The 19,736-nt window shown below is 47.7% G+C and overlaps 1 protein-coding gene across 1 annotated transcript in view; it reads left to right on the top strand.

Annotated features, from left to right (window-relative positions):
• Positions 1-19,736, top strand: part of OBSCN (obscurin, cytoskeletal calmodulin and titin-interacting RhoGEF) — a 224,709-nt gene that overhangs the window by 89,334 nt on the left and 115,639 nt on the right. Inside the window, exons 52-59 of the mRNA XM_056857144.1 lie at positions 6-278; positions 1,672-1,938; positions 2,346-2,612; positions 3,264-3,530; positions 3,954-4,223; positions 12,573-12,845; positions 17,296-17,568; positions 18,448-18,720. Coding sequence (XP_056713122.1) covers positions 6-278; positions 1,672-1,938; positions 2,346-2,612; positions 3,264-3,530; positions 3,954-4,223; positions 12,573-12,845; positions 17,296-17,568; positions 18,448-18,720 — 2,163 coding nt within the window. The remainder of the gene's footprint in view (positions 1-5; positions 279-1,671; positions 1,939-2,345; positions 2,613-3,263; positions 3,531-3,953; positions 4,224-12,572; positions 12,846-17,295; positions 17,569-18,447; positions 18,721-19,736) is intronic.

Genomic DNA, 19,736 nt, shown 5'->3' with positions numbered 1-19,736 from the left:
TGCAGGACTGGACATCACCATCATCAGGGGTCTGAAGAATGCGGAGGTCTTTGAGGACGAAGACGTGACCTTTGAGTGCAAACTTTCACACGACAACGCAAGGGATGTGGAGTGGAAGTTGCAGGACGCCTCCCTCCAGAGCAACGAGATGAACGAGATCTCGGTGGAGAAAGGCAGGGTCCACACCCTGAGGCTGAGGAAGGTCACCCAGCAGGATTCGGGAGCTGTCACCTTCCGAGTTGGACCATACACCTCCACAGCGCAGCTCACAGTGAAAGGTAATGAAAAACACACTGTCTGGGGATTGCTACAAAGATCTACTCCCTACGATGGGTCCCTTATGCAGCATTGCTTGGCTGGCTACTACCCACCAATGTTATCCTTTGCAGCTTTGCTCAACTTGATATTAGCTGTAAGCCAGTAGCATTACATACATACATGTGAAGCTGCAGCTGGCTTATAGCAACCCCAGCAAGGGGCTTTCAGGGCATGTGAGAAGCAGAGGTGGTTTGCCATCGCTCGCCTCTGCAGTCTTCCTTGGTGGTCTGCCATCCAAGACTTAAGGTGTCCCTAGCACAGGGTTTTTAAGGCATGTGGATGTGAGAAGCAGAGGTCAGGCGACACCTGGAGGATTGTGCACACTTCTGGAGGCCCTACTTCAAAAAGGATGTGGACAGAATGGAGCAGGTGCAGAGGAGAGTGACGAGGATGATCAGGGGCCTGGAGATCAAGCCCTATGAGGAAAGGCTGAGGGAGTTGGGAATGTTCAGTCTGGAGAAGAGGAGGTTGAGAGGGGAAAGGATTGCTCTCTTGAAGTATTTGAAGGGCTGTCTGTCACTTAGAGGAAAGCAGGGAGCTGTTCCTGTTGGCAGAAAGGTACCGGCTGGATATTAGGGGAAATATTTTACAGTATGAGTAGTTCAGAAGTGGAATTGGCTGTCTAGGAAGGTGGTGAGTTTCCCCCACTCTGGAAGTCTTTAAGCAGAGGCTGGACAAGCACTTGTCAGGGATGCTCTAGGCTGATCCTGCTTTAAGCAGGGGGTTGGACTAGATGGCCTGTATGGCCCCTTCCAACTCTATGATTACATGACCCCAGCAAGGGGCTTTCAAAGCAAGTGAGGAGCAGAGGTGGTTTGCCCCTGCTTTCCTCTGCAGAGCCTTAATTGGTGGTCCTCCATTCAAGTACCAATCCTCCTTAGCTTCTTAGATCTGATGAGATCGGGCTGTACCACTTTCCCCTACTTCAGTTGCACTAGATGAACTCAAACAGGAGAGAAGACAAGTAAATATAATGAGTGGGTCACAACTATCGCCAGGTTTGAACTGTCATAAGAGTTATTGATGTCAAAAAATCTGAGCTCACCCCGGGAGGGAACTATCAGTGTCAGGTTTGTGCTTTGGAATGCAGCCTGATCTTTTTTTTAGGTTTTGAAATTCAGATAATAGTATTTGAAGGGAAATGTGCGGCAGAGTCCCCATTTGACACCAAATCTCATGAAACCGAGAGGATGCTCAGGATCCAGTCCCTCGAGATCCAGTCCTTCATGTGTAAACATGACCAGATTCCCACTGTTTTGTGTGCTCCTGCATGAGGCAGAGGGATGCAACCGAGATCAGAATCTCTGCTAGTTCCTTTCTGTTTTTAAAAATCCTTCATGTGTACTTTTTCAGCACCGCTTCCCTTCTTTAAAGAAAAGTTAGAGAACAAAGAGCTCCAAGAGGACGGCACGGCCATCCTGAAATGTGATGTCTCCCAGCCCAATGTCTCAGCAACATGGAAAAAAGGCACCCAGGTGATTTCTCCAAGCCCCAAATATGAAATTAAACAAGAAGGAACAACACACACCTTGAAGATTTATGATCTGAAAGCGGAAGACTCTGGCAAATACACCTGTGACATTGGAAATGAGAAGACCATGGCCATGATCACTGTTGAAGGTAGGGGCTTTGCTAAGCGGGAAAGGAACCATCTTCTGTTTGGTCATGATCCTGTACATCTTTTCCTGTAACTGTCTTTTGTTCTAAACTTTAAAGGGCCCTATTGGTTCCCATGTTGGACCTTTAGGGTAACAGAGCCATGTGCATCTCGAGCTTAAAAGGGGATCAGGCAGTAGGTAGTGTGGAAGACCTCACCAGTCAGAGTAGACAGTACTGACCTTGATGGACCAAGGGTCTGATTTAGTAAAAAGCAGCTTCATGTGTTCATGTGTTCAATTTTGCCCCAAATTTCTACCCCCCCCTCCCGAACAATTACGGGAAAAACACTGTTATTTTTCCCCAGAGCTTTTCCATTTCTAGTAGCACCAGCTCACGGTTCTTCTTCAATTCCCCTGTGTCTCTCTCAGCCCTTCCAGCCCTTTTTGAAGCTGAGCTGGAGAACCAAGAAGTGGAAGAAGGCTTGACGGTCACTCTCCGGGCTGAGGTCTCCAAACCCAATGTGGCCGTGAAGTGGAGCAAAGGCGCGGCCAAACTGCGAGCCAGTGACAAGTACGAGATGAGGCAGAAGGGCGTGACGGTCGAGCTTCTCATTCACAATGCGCAGCCCGAGGACTCGGGAGACTACACTTGCGACTCAGGCGACCAGCAGACGACGGCATCGTTGCTCGTCAAAGGTGAGAAAGGGATATCTTTCACCCCCTCAACAGAGTGACTTTGCATGCAGAGATTATTTGGCAGGCCGCGGAAAGCAGGTGGTGAGCTCTCCTTCCCTGGAGGTTTTTAAGCAGAGGCTAGACGGCCATCTGTCAGCAATGCTGATTCTGTGACCTTAGGCAGATGATGAGAGGGAGGGCATCTTGGCCATCTTCTGGGCATGGAGTAGGGGTCACTGGGGGTGTGGGGGGAGGTGTGAATTTCCTGCATTGTGCAGGGGTTTGGACTAGATGACCCTGGTGGTCTCTTCCAACTCTATAATTCTATGATTCTACACTCACATTGAATCTGATTTGCCATTTTAATGCCCAATTCCTCCCGTTTGAAGATATCCTTTTGGAGCTCTTCACAGTCCAATTTTGTTTTAACCAAACAATAAATAATTCATTTATCCCGTGTCCTTGCCCCAACCCCAGCAACTGGAAATATTGTCCTCCTTATATTTCAAGCACACACATAAAGTCGCTGCATTCAGAGACATTCTGAACTAGTTGCTCCTAGAAGGAGAGGACCAAACTGGAGTTCCTAAGTAAGGGAACTCTCTCATCTGCACAGTGACTCAGAACAGATGCTCAATAGCCATGCATGGTGTTTGTTTCTTTCATGTTTAGCTTTGCCAGTGCTTTTCATTAAACCGCTCGAGAATCAGGAGGCTGAAGAGGGCGGCACGGTCTCCCTGAGCTGCGAGATCTCGAAACATGGCGCTCCCGTGCAGTGGAAGAAAGCGGGATCCCTGCTCCGCCCCAGTGACAAGTACAAAATGAAGCAGGTTGGAGGTGTGGCGGAACTGATGATCTGCAAACTGAGCGCCTCCGACGGCGGGGAGTACACTTGTGACACCGGAGACCAGAATACCACTGCATCTCTGCTAGTGAAAGGTGGGGGTTTGGAGTTGGGAAATACCTGGAGATTTGGGGGTGTGTGTGCCTGAAGAGGGTGAGGTTTGGTAAGGGGAGTGGGGTACAATGTCATAGAGACTATCTTCCAAAGCAGCTATTTCCTCCAGGGGAGCTGATCTCTGTCACCTGGAGATCAGTTATAAAAGCAGGAGATCACCAGCCACCAACTGGAGGTTGGCAGCCCTAGTTTGGAGTGACCTCTTGCAAGACAGAGGGTGTTATGAGCCATGATAAAAAGAAAAAAAAGAGGGAGGCCACACCAAGGCAAAACAAAGGCAAGGAGACAAAATGGTGAAGAGGGAAACAAATTCTTTAATGGTTTTTATAGCCCCTACGCAGTTTTCGTGCAGCTTCGTCAAGGAATGGAAAAGAATCTGAAAAAGTTCTTGCATTTCTGTTTAGAACCACCAGCCACTATAGCGGACGCCTTGAAAGACATCACCTTGTTTGAAAGCGAAGATGCCATATTTCAATGCAAGGTCTCTCGGGAGAAGGCCAAGGATGTGCAGTGGAGTCTGGGAGGGGTACCTCTCCAGTCCAACGAAATGAACGAAATTGGGGTTCAAGGGAAACTTCACACTTTAACCCTCCGGAAGGTCACGCTGGAAGACTCTGGGGTGGTCACTTTCAGAGTGGGTCAGCATTCGTCCGAGGCCCGGCTGACTGTGCAGGGTAAGTGAGACAACCTAGGTTAGGGTTGCCAGGTCCCTCTTCACTACTGGCAGGAGGTTTTTGGGGTGGAGCCTCAGGAAGGCAGGGTTTGGGGAGGGGAGGGACTTCAACGCCATAAAGTCCAATTGCCAAAGTGGCCATTTTCTCCAGGGGAACTGATCTCTGTCTGCTGGAAATCAGTTGTAATAGCAGGAGATCTCCAGCTAATACCTGGAGGTTGCCAACCCTAACCTAGGTCCACCAACTGGGGGTCACCTTGTCTTCTGTTATCTTGGCCCTTGTTGGAATGTTTTAAATTCTACCAAGTTCTTAATAATCAGTTCGAAGAAACAATCCGTATGAAACACAGCTCTGCATATCTGCCCAGTTTGCTCACTTCAGCGTGGTGTAGTGGTTAAGACTCTAATCTGGAGAACCGGGTCACATTCCCCACTCCTCCACATGAAGCCTGCTGGGTGACCCTGGGCCATTCACTGTTCTCTCCAAACTCTCTCAGCCCCACTTACCTCACAAGGTGCCTATTGTGGGGGGGGGGGAAGGTGATTGTAAGCCGCTTTGAGACTCCTTACGGTAGAGAAAAAGTGAGGTATAAAAACCAACTCTTGTTCTTCTTCAAATCATACCTTTGGGGAAGGGAGCAATCCTCAACATTTTGAGCCTATCATAACAGAAAATTTCTACCTACAAAGTTGAAGGCGGGGGAAAAATTTGTCTGCAAAGCCTTATGAATAATGTACTGCTTACTGAGTGATACTCTGATAGTTGTCAGTACAGTCAAGGGCTGTTACCGCACTAGGGATTCCCAGTGATGTATTAAGAGTTTGAAAATGTTATAAAAAATACTGTTAGCACTTTCTATGTATTCCCACCAATGTATTAAGAGTTTGAAACTGTTATAAAAAAATACTGTGCGCACTTTGTTTGGCCTCTTTAGCTGTGAAGACGTCTTCCAGCCATTTTTTAGCCGTGGCATCCAAAAACCCTTTTAAAGTGATGTTTTTTATAACATTTCCAAACTCTTGATACATTGCTGGGAATACCTAGTGCGGTAACAGCCAAGGTTTCTGTTCCCCTTTCTACAGCTTCTCCGGTCATCTTTGTAAAGCAGCTGGAGAATAAGGAAGAAGAAGAGAATGGCACGATCATCTTCCGCTGTGAGGTTTCCAAGCCCGGTACCCGTGTGGAATGGAAGAAAGGTTCCTCCATGATCCAGCCTAGCCAGAAGTTTGAAATCAAGGTGGAAGGAAATGCCCACACCTTGACAATTCGTGACGTGATCCCTGAAGACTCGGGAGAATACAGCTGCAACACTGCTGATAGGACAACCACAGCCAGGCTTAAGGTTAAAGGTGAGAACATTTCCTTTGATTGCCTAGTCATAGCATAATGTGGCACTTCCTACCATGGTTGTAAGCCTATCCTCAAAATTCAGATGATTTTCCTGAGTTAGTAACCCCTGCGTTAAAAGGCATGTATCGGAAATCGTTTCAGAGGGAAGCCATGTTCACAAGATCACAAGGTTGGAAGAGACCACAAGGGCCATCCAGTCCAACCCCCTGCCATGCAGGATCCCACAATCAAAGCACTCCCAACAGATGGCCATCCAGCCTCTGCTTAAAGACCTCCAAAGACGGGGACTCCACCACCCTCCGAGGCAGCGCATTCCACCATCAAACAGCCCTCACCGTCAGAAAGTTCTTCCTAATGTTTAGGTGGAATTGCTTTTCTCTTAGTTTAAATCCATTACTCCGTGTCCTAGTCTCTGGAGCAACAGAGAATGTTGATCTGCAGTAGAACAGATAGGCTTGAGTCCAGTTGCATCTTAGATACCACCAAGAGTTTTGGGGGATAAGCTTTCAAGAGTCCAAGTTCCCTTCATCAGATACCAGTGGAGTGGAGGTTGAAGAGTTAAACTCCCTCTCCCTTCCCTGCATGGCTCTGAGACAAATTGAGGCTTCCTGGAGCTTTGACTCTTGAAAGCTTACACCCTGAAAATCTTGTTGGTCTCTGTGTTGCTACTGGACACAACTACCCTCTGAAACTTCTTTTTGACAGGAACCTCTTCGACTTGAGCCAGCATGGTGTAATGGTTAAGAGCGGTGGTTTGGAGTGGTGGACTCTGATCTGGAGAACTGGGTTTGATTCCCCCACTGTTCCACATAAGCGGCAGAGGATAATCTGATGAACTGGATTTGTTTCCCCATTGCTACACATGAAGCCAGCTGGATGACCTTGGGCTAGTCACACTCTCTCAGCTCCACCTACCTCACAGGGTGTCTGTTGTGAGGAGGGGAAGGGAAGGTGATTGTAAGCTGGTTTGATTCTTCCTTAAGTGGTAGAGAAAGTCAGCATTTAAAAACCAACCCTTCTCCTTCTCCTTCTTTCTCCTCCTCCTCATCTAGTAAGCGTGCAAATTAAGACAGAATTGGTCACGTTGGTTATAATTTGCTTTTGGGTTGTCCTTTTGCAAACAAGTGCTTTCTTGTACTTGGGTCTCCTTACAGCCCTCCCCGTGCTTTTCAAACGGTGTCTCCAAAACAAGGAGGTCGAGGCCGGGAACACAGTGTCATTGTGCTGTGAGCTGACCAAGCCTATGGCTTCAGTGGTGTGGAAGAAAGGGAAAGTGGCACTTCAGTCTAGTGACAAATACGAGATCAGGCAAGAAGGGAACTTTGCGGAGCTTCTGATTTATGACGTGGAAGCCCAGGACGCCGGGGACTACACCTGTGATTCAGGGGACCAACAGACCTCTGCCACGCTGCAAGTCAAAGGTAAAAAATGACTCGCACGAGTTCCTTGCTATGGATTTCCAGGGGTAGGAGGTTATAGTTTTTATTAACATCCTGCCTTCAGTGAGGTAATAATTATTTGTCTTCATTCTGAGAGAGATGGTAGGTCTCGTGAGAGACCATGTTCTACTGAGATTAATAGTTGACTATGGTCATTTATGCATGGGTACTTTCACTCATGTTTGCCCCCTGGTCTGACTTGGTTGTTTTTTGGAGTTATGCATGAGTTTTCCGTCCATTAGAGGTGACCTCGTTGCCAGCCCTCACAAATCCCTGGACTTCCCATTCCTCTTTTAACCCGATTCTTCCCTCTCCCCTGAGCTGAGCCCGGGTGAAATCCCCATGCATAAGAGAAAGCGCGGGACACGCTTGGTTTCTCTCACAGCCAATTACAAAGCAGCGTGTAAAGAGGCAGGGATTTAAATGCTTCCTGCTTCCTGGGAGTTCTTTCTGGGCAGAAGAATGGACTTTTAAAACGAGGATTGGGTCGTCCCCCCCAATTCCTTTTAGGGTGTTCTGTTTTGTTGTCTTTTAAAATGCATTTTGGCTGGGCACTTGGATTTTCGCGGGGGGAGGGACTTCTTTCTCAAAGAAAGAACTACAGCCAATCACAAAGCGGCATTTCAAGGGGTGGGCTTCTTGTTTTGAGCTTGGAGACTGCTGGTGCATAGCTTCTAAGGAAGAAAGTGTGGGTCCAGCAAGCAACAAACCTCAGGTAAAATTCCCATGCATAAATGACCCATGGCAGTTTTATTACTACTGAGGAGGGACTGTGGCATGCAGAAGGTCTCAAGTTCAACCCCTGGCATATCCAGAGAGCCAGCATGGTGTAGTGGTTAAGAGCGGTGGTTTGGAGCAGTGGACTCTGATCTGGGGAACCATGTTTGATTCCCCACTCCTCCACATGAGTGGCGGAGGCTTATCTGGTGAACTGGATTTGTTTCCCCACTCCTCCACATGAAGCCAGCTGGGTGACCTTGGGCCAGTCACAGTTCTCTGTGAACTCTCTCAGTCCTGCCTACCTCACAGGGTGTCTGTTGTGGGGAGGGGAAGGGAAGGTGATTGTAAGCCGGTTTTATTCTTCCTTAAGTGGTAGAGAGAGGCGGCATATAAAAACCAACTCTTCTTCTTCATGTGGAGGAGCGGGGAATCAAACCTGGTCCTCCAGATTAGAGTCCACCACTCTTGACCACTACACCACACTGGCTCTTAACAACCACACCACACTGGCACAGCTCAGAGCTGTGGAAGCAACAAGCATCATGGAAGGAAGCCTCAGTTTTGGCTCAGTAGTGGTGCCCAGGGCCTGTGAGTCTTTTCCAATTCGTTGGTGCGTCGGAAGACTCTGTTTGATAGAGACTGCCCCGATTCTCTCTTCCCTCCAGTTCTGCCTGTGCTCTTTAAAGAAGAGTTGCAGAACGTGGAATCAGAAACCGGGGGGCACGCCATCCTGCACTGTGAAGTCTCCCAGCCGGGCGCCGCTGTCGAGTGGCGGAAAGGAGCCCTGGTCCTCCAGCCTAGTGCCAAGTATGAGATGCGTCAGAAAGGCACCAGTGTCGAGCTGATCATTCACGACGTTGAGCCTGAGGATTGTGGGCCCTACACTTGTAGCACGGGAGACGAGCTAACGACAGGAGCGGTTTACGTACAAGGTATGCTCACCGGGTTTCTTTCAGGGGCATTTTATAAACTGCGCCACTGGCGCGCAACATACGATGCCGCTCGCTTCACTGGTTCTGGGTGAACTCCTATGCACGGAGGCATGTTTGTTGCAGTGCATCCCTGGTAAGATGTACTTGAAGGGCTGTCACATAGAGGAGGGTGCCGAGTTGTTGTCTGTTGCCCCAGAAGGTCGGACCAGAACCAATGGGCTGAAATTAAATCAAAAGAGTTTCCGTCTAGACCAGTGATGGCGAACCTTTTAGAGACCGAGTGCCCAAACTGCAACCAAAAACCCACTTATTTATCGCCGAGTGCCAATGCGGCAATTTAACCTGAATACCACCCCCAGAGGGGGCCCAGAGGGAGAGGCTAGGGTTGCCAAGTTCCTCTTCGCCATGAGTGGGAGGTTTTTGGGGTGGCGCCTGAGAAGGGCGGGGTTTGGGGAAGGACTTCAGTACCATAGAGTCCAATTGCCAAAGTGGCAATTTTTTCCAGGGGAACTGATCTCTATTGGTTGGAGATCACCTGTAATAGCAGATCTCCAGCTAGTACCTGGAGATTGGCAACTAGTTCCTTAGTGTTTTCTCTCTACATATCAAGACAAATGGAAAGGTGTTTGGAGGATAGCTTGTGGGCACTTCAAAGGTGGAATAGGACTGCACGCCCCTCCGCCCGCACAGACCCAGAGGGTGCCGGAGAAGCCGCTGGAGGGAAAGAAGGAAGGAAAGAAGGGAAGGGAAGGGAGGGGGAAAGGGAAGGAAGGGAGGGAGAGAAAGAAAGAAAAAGAGAGAGAAAGGGAGAAAGAAATGGAGCAAGGGAGAGAAAGAAAAGGACAGAGGGAGACAGAAAAAGAAAGAGGCCATTTATGCATGGGAGGTTTTGCCTTGGATTTGCCACTCGGTGGGGCGCGGCGGCAGGCTTGTGAGAGGCGAGCAGGGTGGGGCAGAGGGTGCCTCCTTCGCACCCACCGACCAGCCATGCCCCTCCGCCCGCACAGGCCCAGAGGGCGCCGGAGAAGCCGCCGGCCATGCCGAGTGTGAGCGCTCGGCTTCTGTTCCCCGCTCTCCCACCCGCCTGGCTAGCCACGCACGCTCCAGCGGCGGCAATGGCGGCAGCTTCTGTGGGAGAGTCCGGGGGCCACCGCCAATGATGTCGGAGGTTCCCCACCCCTGGGCTACAGCCTCCCCCATCCGGGGTGGGGCAGAGCCGGAAAGGCCAGCGGAACCGTGCGTGCCGGCAGAAAGAGCTACGCGTGCCGGAAGTGGCACCCGTGCCATAGGTTCGCCAACACGGGTCTAGACATTAGGAAGAACTTCCTAACAGTTAGAGCGGTTCCTCAGTGGAACAGGCTTCCTCGGGAGGTGGTAAGCTCTCCTTCCCTGGCAGTTTTTAAGCAGAGGCTAGATAGCCGTCAGCAATGCTGATTCTATGGCCATAGGCAGATCATGAGAGGGAGGGCATCTTGGCCATCTTCTGGGTATGGAGTAGGGGTCACTGGGTGTGTGGGGGAGCTAGTTGTGAATTTCCTGCATTGTGTGGGGCGTTGGACTAGATGATCCTAGTGGTCCCTTCCAACTCTATGATTCTATGCAAGTCCTACTGTGTATGAAGACATTTTGCATTCCTTTAAAATTTCTAGGGCTAGTTCGCATTCCTGTTTACATCATTTTCCTTTCCCATTCCTTAATTGCTCAGGTGTCGATATCTCTCAGCCAAGCATGTGAACTGGTTTCCTTGTCGAGCATTGTGTTTGAGGGGATACAATGTGGACATTGCTTGGTCAGGGCTCATTCCCACATGCAGGTTACTTCATTGAGCGAAGAACTGGTCCGCATGAACCAGCAGTGGCATAGTCACTGGTCTGGGAAAGCGGCAGATGCTGCCACCAGAATATTTTTAACACACACACCCAAGCCAAATATAAACCGGGATCCTGAACTGGCCCATGAAAAAGCAGGGCCTGTTTGTAATTGGGCAGGACATGTCACTAGGTTTTTCCTTCCAATGAACCATAGAACCATAGAGTTGGATGGGTTACTAGGCACCAGTTTTCTAATCCAATCGTGCAGGGGTCCCCAACCTTTTTTGAGCTTGTGGCAACCTTTGGTTTTCTGACATAGGGTGGTGGGCACAACCTGCTTTGGGAGGTGGAGCCCACCGCAAAATGGCTTCTGCAGGAGGCGGAGCCACACGCAAACTCACAGGGGAAGTCCAAGTGCAGGGGAGAAGAGGGGAAATTTAAAAAACACGCTGGAAAAGAGAATGAGAGAGAAAGAATAAAGCCGACACTGTGGTGGCAGCTGCTGCCAAAGCAACATTATTTTAATCTGCACAGCTAATCAGATCTCCAGTGGCCAATCAGATGTCATGCTTCCAAAAACCCCACCTGGCTCCACCCACTTGGGTGCCAGGTAAGGAATCAGTGGGCATCCATGGGCACCACGTTGTGAAGCCCTGCTGGGGAGTGGCGAATGGTTTACTATATCTGAATCATGTCCGCCAGATTCTACCTCTTAAAAAACAAACCGAACTCACAAGCTGTCAACAACGAAACACCAGTTTGCTGTGGTAATGTTTAATGTTCTTCTTTGAATCACTTGTTTCCGTGAAGCAGCAGGGTTTTTAAAGTCACGCATCAGTTTGAGTCCTTACATTCAGGGCATTTGTACGGTTGACGGTATCACAAGATCCTTGCAACTATCAAGGGGTAGCTTGGTTTGTATGAACGGTCAGTTACAGAACAGCCATGGGTCAAACTTCCTTATAAAATCAGTGGTTGTGGTATGAACAGAGAATTGAGGTGCCCATAGAACCATTCTTGCTGGAAAGGTCTCTGCTCACAGATGCTCACAATTGCATAGCTGAGAGCCATCATGGTGTAGTGGTTAAGAGCGATGGTTTGGAGCAGTGGACTCTGATCTGGAGAACCGGGTTTGATTCCCCACTCCTCCACATGAAGCCAGCTGGATGACCTTGGGCTAGTCACAGCTCTCTTAGAGCTCTCTCAGCCCCACCTACCTCACAGGGTGTCTGTTGTGGGGAGGGGAAAGGAAGACGATTGTAAGCCGGTTTGAGTCTCCCTTAAGTGGTAGAGAAAGTCGGCATATAAAAACCAACTCTTCTTCCTCTTCTGAACAAGAACCGTCACGTGAAGGAATAATTCTGAACTGACCCTAGCAAAACTTAAGTTATAATGAGTGTATTTTTACATGGTGTCATCAGCGCAACTTGAAGTTGCAGTCAGCCTTGGTTGGGGATTGAGAGCGGGTTAGAAATTGAATAAAATAAATAAATAAATATGGATCTTCCGAATGCTCCAGTGCATCTTTTAATTGTGGCTTGCAACATGTCCGCTTTGATTCTAAAGATTTTTTTTTGAGACATGGGTAGGGTTGCCAACCTCAAAGCAGGGGGGTGGGGGTGGAGGTGTACTCCCAGAGTTATAACTGATCTCCAGATTACAGAGATCAGTTCCCCTGGGAAGAAATGCTAACTTCGAAGGGCAGACTTTATAGCATCACATCCCCACTGAGTTCCGTCACCCAACTCCGCTGTTACCAGGCATCACACCCTAACCTCAAGGCATTTCCTAAGCTGGAGTTGGCAACTCTCAATGTGAGTTCATGGTAGATATTCATCAGACGGCTTCACTGTGCCGACTTCGTCAGGAGATGTCAGCTGTAGCGATTTCACTCTGAAAAACTGGTTGTCCAAACTCTGGCTTGGAGTGTGCTCCTGTTTAAGTGTGAAAGGTCTGCACGCTAGGTTGATGGATCCCTTTGATACAAATGAAGTCCCCGGCTTAAGCGGTGACCGTTGAGTTTTGTTGAAGGATGTAGGAACCAACGCTTGCACCTTTCTTCTCCCTTGGTCTGCATTCTCTTACTCTGTCACGCAGAAGAGGAAGTGCAGATAGTTTCTGATTTAAAGAACACAGACGTCTTTGCGGGCGAATCGGCCACTTTCACCTGTGTGCTCTCGCACTCCGGCGTGAAAAATGTGCAGTGGTGGCTGGACGGATCCCCCCTTCAGAGCAGCCCTGTGAACGAGATCTCTGTGCAAGATGGGAAAACTCACACTTTGACCCTAAAAGACCTGGGCCCTAATGATTCAGGAACTGTGACCTTCCGGGCGGGCCCTCTCCAATCCTCCGCTAAATTGTTAATCAAAGGTATTTTGGCTCGTACTGAAAAGCTGACAAGTCTGCCCACAAATCACGCTGCTTTTGCTTCTGCCTTTGGGTAGCCCTTAACCCAATTCTGCAAAACGGCTATTACAAGGCATGCATTAACCAGCAAACTACCCTATAAGCACAATCCTGTATGTTAAAAATAAATAAATAGAGTCCTACTCGAGGCAGCTTACAATTAAAAATCTTGTCTATTGTCTTCCTGAAAGAATAAGGCTTGGTAGTTCCTTACCCATCCAAGAACTAGGAATAGTTTACGGTTTCAAGGGCATTTCATGTGCACACACAGGAGGTTTAGTTTTCCATAAAGCAAAATGAAACTGTGGTTTCCTTGTATGTACTATCAAGGCACTATTAAGCTCAGGCTGTTCACTTCTCTGATCAAGTGAAGCAGAGAGATCCAGTATAATGGAGGAAATTTCATTGATGATTGAAGAGCTGATAGCCAGACTATTAAACTAAATGTTTTCTTGCAATCTTAATCAGTAGGAAAGAACAGAAGTTCCCAGTAGCACCTTAAAGACTAACAACATTTCTGGTAGGGCTTCTTGCAATCTTGTGCTTGTTTTAGTAATAAGATCCAAACGGGTATACGAAACTAGTCCCCTTATTTATTCATTTTGCGTTTCCACCCCATGGTCTGTAAAATTTGTGGGAAGTCCACAACACATCTTAGATAGCCTTCTTTTTAGAAGTGCAGATTACAAGTCATACGCACATCCAAATGCAGGTGATATATATTGCTCTCAGTGAGGTGCATGTTCCGATGTTCATGTGGGTGCCTATCAAAATGTAGATGCTTTCTTTTTCCTTCCATAGGATGCATCTAGCCCCTCCCCGTAACTTTTTCCCTACCAGTATCAGACAAAAGTTGGATCCGGAATATGCGTCAACACCAGCAAAGCTACTGTAACTACTTTTGGAAATCAAATTTGCCAGATTGCCATGACATTCCTAATACTGTTTCCCTCTCTATAAAACTGTTAAGGGGGGCATGTCTTCCTCTTGTACATGAACACATGAAGCTGCCTTATACTGAATCCGACCCTCAGTCCATCAAAGTCAGTATTGTATACTCAGACTGGCAGCGGCTCTCCAGGGTCTCAGGCAGAGGTCTTTCACATCACCTACCTGCCTAGTCCCTTGAACTGGAGATGCTGGGGGTTGAACCTGGGACCTTCTGCATGCCAAGCAGATGCTCTACCACTGAGCCACAGCCCCTCCCCTGGGGATGCAACAGCAGTGTCTGTTTGCATACGGATAGTCATAAGTATTGCGAGAGCTGGCTCGTGCTTCCCATTTCCAATATCCCACTGGAATTTGTTCATAGGACTCAGGAGGAATATGAGAGAACAGTTCTGCTAGGTTGTTCCCAAGAAATAATGGATGTGAAAGAAATTGGGTAATACCTGTTGCATTGCATGAGGCTCAGCATAATTTGAAGTTAAATTGACCCCATAAAGTGTGGCCTCGTCTGCATCACATTTAAATAAAATAATACCAGGAGTCGTAGAAAACCTCTGTCCCCAGCAATTGTGTAATTATTTGTTTGGTACATTTTTATCCTGCAAGTCCTCCAAAGAGCTCAATGCTGTGTGCTAAATTAGGCTGAGAGAGATAGAACCAGGGACAATGAGCTGTAGGACAACGCCTATAAAATTCCCAGAAATTCCGCTTTGGTGCTTCTATTCCCGTTAACACACCTGATCCTGTTAGCAGCGCACATTGGGGCTGAGGAGCTTAGCATGATGTTGATCTGCAGGGTGGGGTGGGGTTTGAACCTGGTTCTGAGCTCTGGAAATGCACCGACACAAAAACTGATCTAATGTCTCAGTTGCACACCACACCCCGGCTACCTTAATAGCTTACCCGTCTTCTTCTTTCATGCTAATTCCTGACTTGAGCAACCACTAAACTCAGCACATTAGATAGCGCTTCCGGTCCCCTTTCACACCTCTCACTTGCTTCGCAGCCCGCGCTCTGTGTTTTAAAAAGTGCCCGTGATCATTCCCAAAGGATCCGCTAACGCATGTCCCTCCTGACGTGTCGGTTGACAGATCCAACCATTGAGGTGGTCAGTCCCATGCAGGATCTTCTCGTCGACGAAGATGGCACAGCGGAATTCGTCTGCCAGTACTCTAGGCCCGTGCAGGCCACATGGAAGAAAAACGACCAGGACGTTCACACCGACGGCCGGCGCATTGTCGTGGAGCAGGACTGGAACGTGGCCAAGCTGAAATTCAATCCTGCTCTTCCGGGGGACACCGGCATCTATTCTTGCGAAGCTGGCGGCACTAAAGTGGTGGCCATGCTTGACGTTCAAGGTGAGGTCTTCCACGGTGGAAAGAAGACTGTCGGGTGAATACAGAGAGCGTGCATGTGAATACAGAGAGCATGAACGGCACCGACTGACCCCGGGCGGCAAAATTCTACGGCCTTCAGCCGTTTCCCCTCTATGCTAGGCGACGCCAGAACTGAGGAGTGTGGTGGCCATTCCAGGTCACACTGTGTGTGTGTGCGAGCGTTGCTCTTTGAAAGGGGACGGGGTTGGGCAATTATCGTATCTGGCCTATGGGAATGGGGAAATAAGGGGAGCAAGCTCCTGTAGCTGTTGTAGGAGCACTGTGAGACAAAGTCTTGAGGCGACACTCCCTTACCTCCATTGTTTGTTCCCCTGAGCCAGGTAGGGAAATCCGGTCACAGTGCTTTAGGTTGATGGCACTCCTGTTGATCTCAAACAAGTCACGGTTTCAGGTTCAGCCTCTCTGTCTTTATCATGGCAACAACCATACCTCCCTTTTTCTAAGTTGGATGCAGGGACTCCCTTTGGCCTAATGGAGAAAAAATGTCACCCAACAATGACGACTTAGCAGAAAGGAGTGGTTGGATCCAGCCCATCAATACTGACCTACCTTACAGGGTTGTTGTAAGGATTTCTGAAATAATGTATGTCAGGCCCTTTGAACACTCAGAAGTGCTGTGTAAATACAAAATATTATTATTGTTGTCTTTGGTATTATTAGTACAGGCATACCTCGGTTTATTGTGCCTCGTTTTATTGCGCTTCGCAGATGTTGCATTTTTGAGCATGTCAATCGGTGCCATTTTCCCAGCAGCACGTGCTCACTTCATGTCTCTGTGGCACCTTTTGGTAATTCTCGCAGTATTTCACACTTTTTCATTGTTATTACAGTGCTTTTTAAAATAGGTTGTGCTGTTGCACACTTAATAGACAACAATATAGTGTAAATATAACTTTTCTATGCACTCGGAAACCAAAAAATGCACTTTATTGCTGTGGTCAGGAACTGAGCACACAATATCTATGAGGTATGCTTGTATACACTTGGGATAAGGCTTGTATATTGTTGTTTAAATGCTGACGGGGATTGTTGGTTGCTATTCACTTGGTGATATTATCATATGACTTTTTTTTTAAAAAAAGGTACACTTTAACTATGTTAGTTTTAATTGCTGCTTGTTCACTGCCTTAAAGTGGTTCACCAATTTTTAAAAAAATAAAAATGAAGTATTCTTAATGACAAGGTAATATTTTATATGTTATTGCAAGTATTAATGAGTGTTTAAGATGACATCACACAACCATGACTCAGTGGCCATTAACTCTTATCATATTCCGTAACAACACATCATTATTGACCTTTTGGTAACAGGAGGTGTGAGGTTTCCTATTGGACAACGAAAAAATAGATTCACCATTTTATATGATCTTGACTTTAAAAACACCATCCTGTCCTGAAGCGATTCTTCCAGCCTCTGCTCTCTTCTTCAGCTCATGGCAAATGAGTCAGCTGTTTGTGCTGTGCAAATTTGGACATTTCTGCTCGCTGTGAACAATGGAAGACCGGCTTTTTGTGAGCCTTGCAGTTAGCTGCAAATCCTTTCTTCTTTATAGCGAACATTACTGGGTTGCTAGGACCCGGGCTACTGTGCAAACGATTACTTCGCAGTCAAACAAAGCACCATCATTTAGAGCGGGGGTGTCGAAATCAATGGTTACGAGGGCTGGATTTGACATAAATGTCACTTGGTCGGGCTGGGGCATGCCTCGCCAGCCCAGGTCAAGAATGGGGGTGGAGGTGGCTGCCTCGACTGGCTCGTGGGCCAGACAAGAGCTCCCAAGGGGCTGGATCCAGCCCTCGGGCCTTATGTTTGACATCCCTGATTTAGAGGCATATGCAATTGTTCGGTCATATCACAAGGACTCAAATAAAGATGGGTTAGGATTGGATCCATGGATACCCTGCTGTTACTGAAGTGGAATCTTTGGATCCAGCCTTTGTATCACTGTAATTGCAAAACCAGTTGGTTACAGTTTTAAATATCTCTTTTCAACCAATGTAATGCCATGTATTTCCAAGGTAATGCACAAATATGGCGTAACTCGTTTATTTGTTTTTATTTTAAATAGCCAAGAACACGATTGTCCAGGGCCTAGAGAATGTAGAGGTCATGGAAGGCGGTGAAGCCCTGTTCGAATGTTACCTTTCCAAGCCAGAGTGCTACAATTATAATTGGCTGATTGACGACGAACCTGCTAAAACCTCTGAAAATATCGAGATGGTCTATTTTGAAAATGGGCTGCGGCATCTCCTCCTCTTGAAGAATCTGACATCCCAAGACAGCTGCAGGGTGACTTTCATTGCTAGTGATGTAGTGACATCTGCATTCTTGACTGTAAAAGGTAATGACAACCTTGTATTGCTCTGTAGCCCCACTGAAGCTAGGGTTGGGAGCCAGGGGACATTGGGGTGTGTGTATGTGCAAAGTTGGTTGTGGCACTATGTCACTTCCAGAGAAAACTCAGAAGTGACACAAAATAGCTGTAGGAATCACTGGAAACTGTGGTTTTCTTCCAGAGAGCCAGGGTGGTGTAGTGGTTAAGAGCGGTGGACTCTAATCTGGAGAACTGGGTTTGATTCCCTGCTCCTCCACATGGGTGGTGGACTCTGATCTGGTGAACCGGGTTTGTTTCCCCACTCCTCCACATGAAGCCAGCTGGGTGACCTTGGGCTAGTCACAGTTCTCTCAGAACTCTCTCAGCCCCACCTGTCTCACAAGGTGTCTGTTGTGGGGAGGGGAAGGGAAGATGATTGTAAGCTGGTTTGATTCTTCCTTAAGTGGTAGAGAAAGTCGGCATATAAAAATAAGCTACTTCTACTACTTTACAGCAGGACCTTAATTCATTGTCTTCCTTATTTTGAAGGTGCTCATTCATTCATTCATTCATTCATTCATTCATTCATTTTTCTATTTCTATTTCACCCCTCCCTGGCAATGCTGGGCTTGGGGGTGGCTCACATCATGTTATAACAATTTAAAGCATCACAATTACAGCTAAAATTCTCAACATTTAAAAATCCTAGTGGTGCCCCTTAATAATTTCATTACAGCAGCAGGTGCCAAGCAAACACTAATAAACTAAAAAAGGCAGGGTAAAAGGGAAGGGATGGAAGGGAGGGAGGCCAGCTAAGATGGGAACCATCGCTGTCCTCAGCCATAGGCCTGGCAGAACATCTCGGCCCTGCAGGCCCTGCGATCACTCCCCTCCTTATAATTTCAGGATGGCGCCTGGAATTTCTGCAGCCGTTAACTGACATCATAGTCACGGCTGGAGGCAGAGCAATCTTCAGCTGTGTTTTGAGCGAAGCAGTGCCCGTGAATGAGGTTGCTTGGTATCTTAATGATGTGGATATCCAAGCGGATGACAACTGGGAGATCCAGGCGGAAGAGAACAGCTACAAACTCATCCTGAAGAACGCTCAGCCGCATCACTCCGGGGAGGTGACGTTCGCTGCAAGGGACGCCATTGCGTCTTCCAAGTTATCTGTCATAGGTAGGTTGGGATGGGCCACGTTCTCAGTGACCATCGCTCTGACTGAGCCAACATCCTGTTCCGTTCCAGTTCTCCCCATTCATTCTTATTGTCTCCATTCTCTGCTGTGGTAATCCCTCGGGGGTGTCTCCAGAATGGGCCTAGGTCCTTTCCTTTCTTCCCAAGCCTTTCTTCCTCGGGGCCCTTGGAAGCTATTGTGGTGCTGAAATGTTGCTAATTTTATGTTAACCGAATGGGCAACCTGCTGCTTATCTCGGGCAACATGATTGAATTTAGGTGCCATCTGGAGTTTCTGAGGTTTTAATCAGGATTTTATTGTTTAAATTTAGAATTTATGGTTAATTTTATTGTTGATTACTTATGATTTTTTTTTATGATGTTACCTGTTCTGAGCCTGGCTATGTTCGGGGAGGGGGGGCTACAAATTGAAAAAACCAACCAACAAATAAATACATTCTAGGCAAAAGAAAGGAGGAGAGGAAGACAAGCCATGTTGGTTATGAACGAATATACACTAAGCCATGGAACCTTTCTCTTCTAGCTAGTTTCTGATGGTCAATCAGAATGGCATGCTCCTCAACAAGTAGGATGTTACAAAAGCAATTTCCAGGTTGTCTTCAGGGACAGCCCCTTGTAGTCCAACTGTGAGGTTACAAAAGCATGGATCACCATGGTATTACACAGACCAGTATGTTTTCCACTTTCCCCTGGCTTCAGCCTGTAACGTTCTGAGAACTTGTAAATCCACTTATTCATAACAACATAAGAACAGCCCTGCTGGGTCAGACCAGTGAGGGTCCATCTAGTCCAGCATCCTGTCTCACACAGTGGCCAACCAGTTCCTTTGGAGGGCCACCAACAGGGCATAGAGGCCGAGGCCTTCCCCTGATAAGAATATCAGAAGAGCCCTGCTGGATTAGACCAGTGAGGGTCCATCTAGTCCAGCATCCTGGCTCACACAGTGGCCATCCAGTTCCTCTGGAGGTCCAACAACAGGGTACAGAGGCCGAGACCTT

This window comes from Euleptes europaea, chromosome 11 (assembly GCF_029931775.1).
Source record: "Euleptes europaea isolate rEulEur1 chromosome 11, rEulEur1.hap1, whole genome shotgun sequence".
Classification (NCBI taxonomy): Eukaryota; Metazoa; Chordata; class Lepidosauria; order Squamata; family Sphaerodactylidae; genus Euleptes; species Euleptes europaea.
The sequence above is the reverse complement of the archived record's forward strand: the minus strand, read 5'-3'. Positions and strand labels throughout refer to the sequence as shown.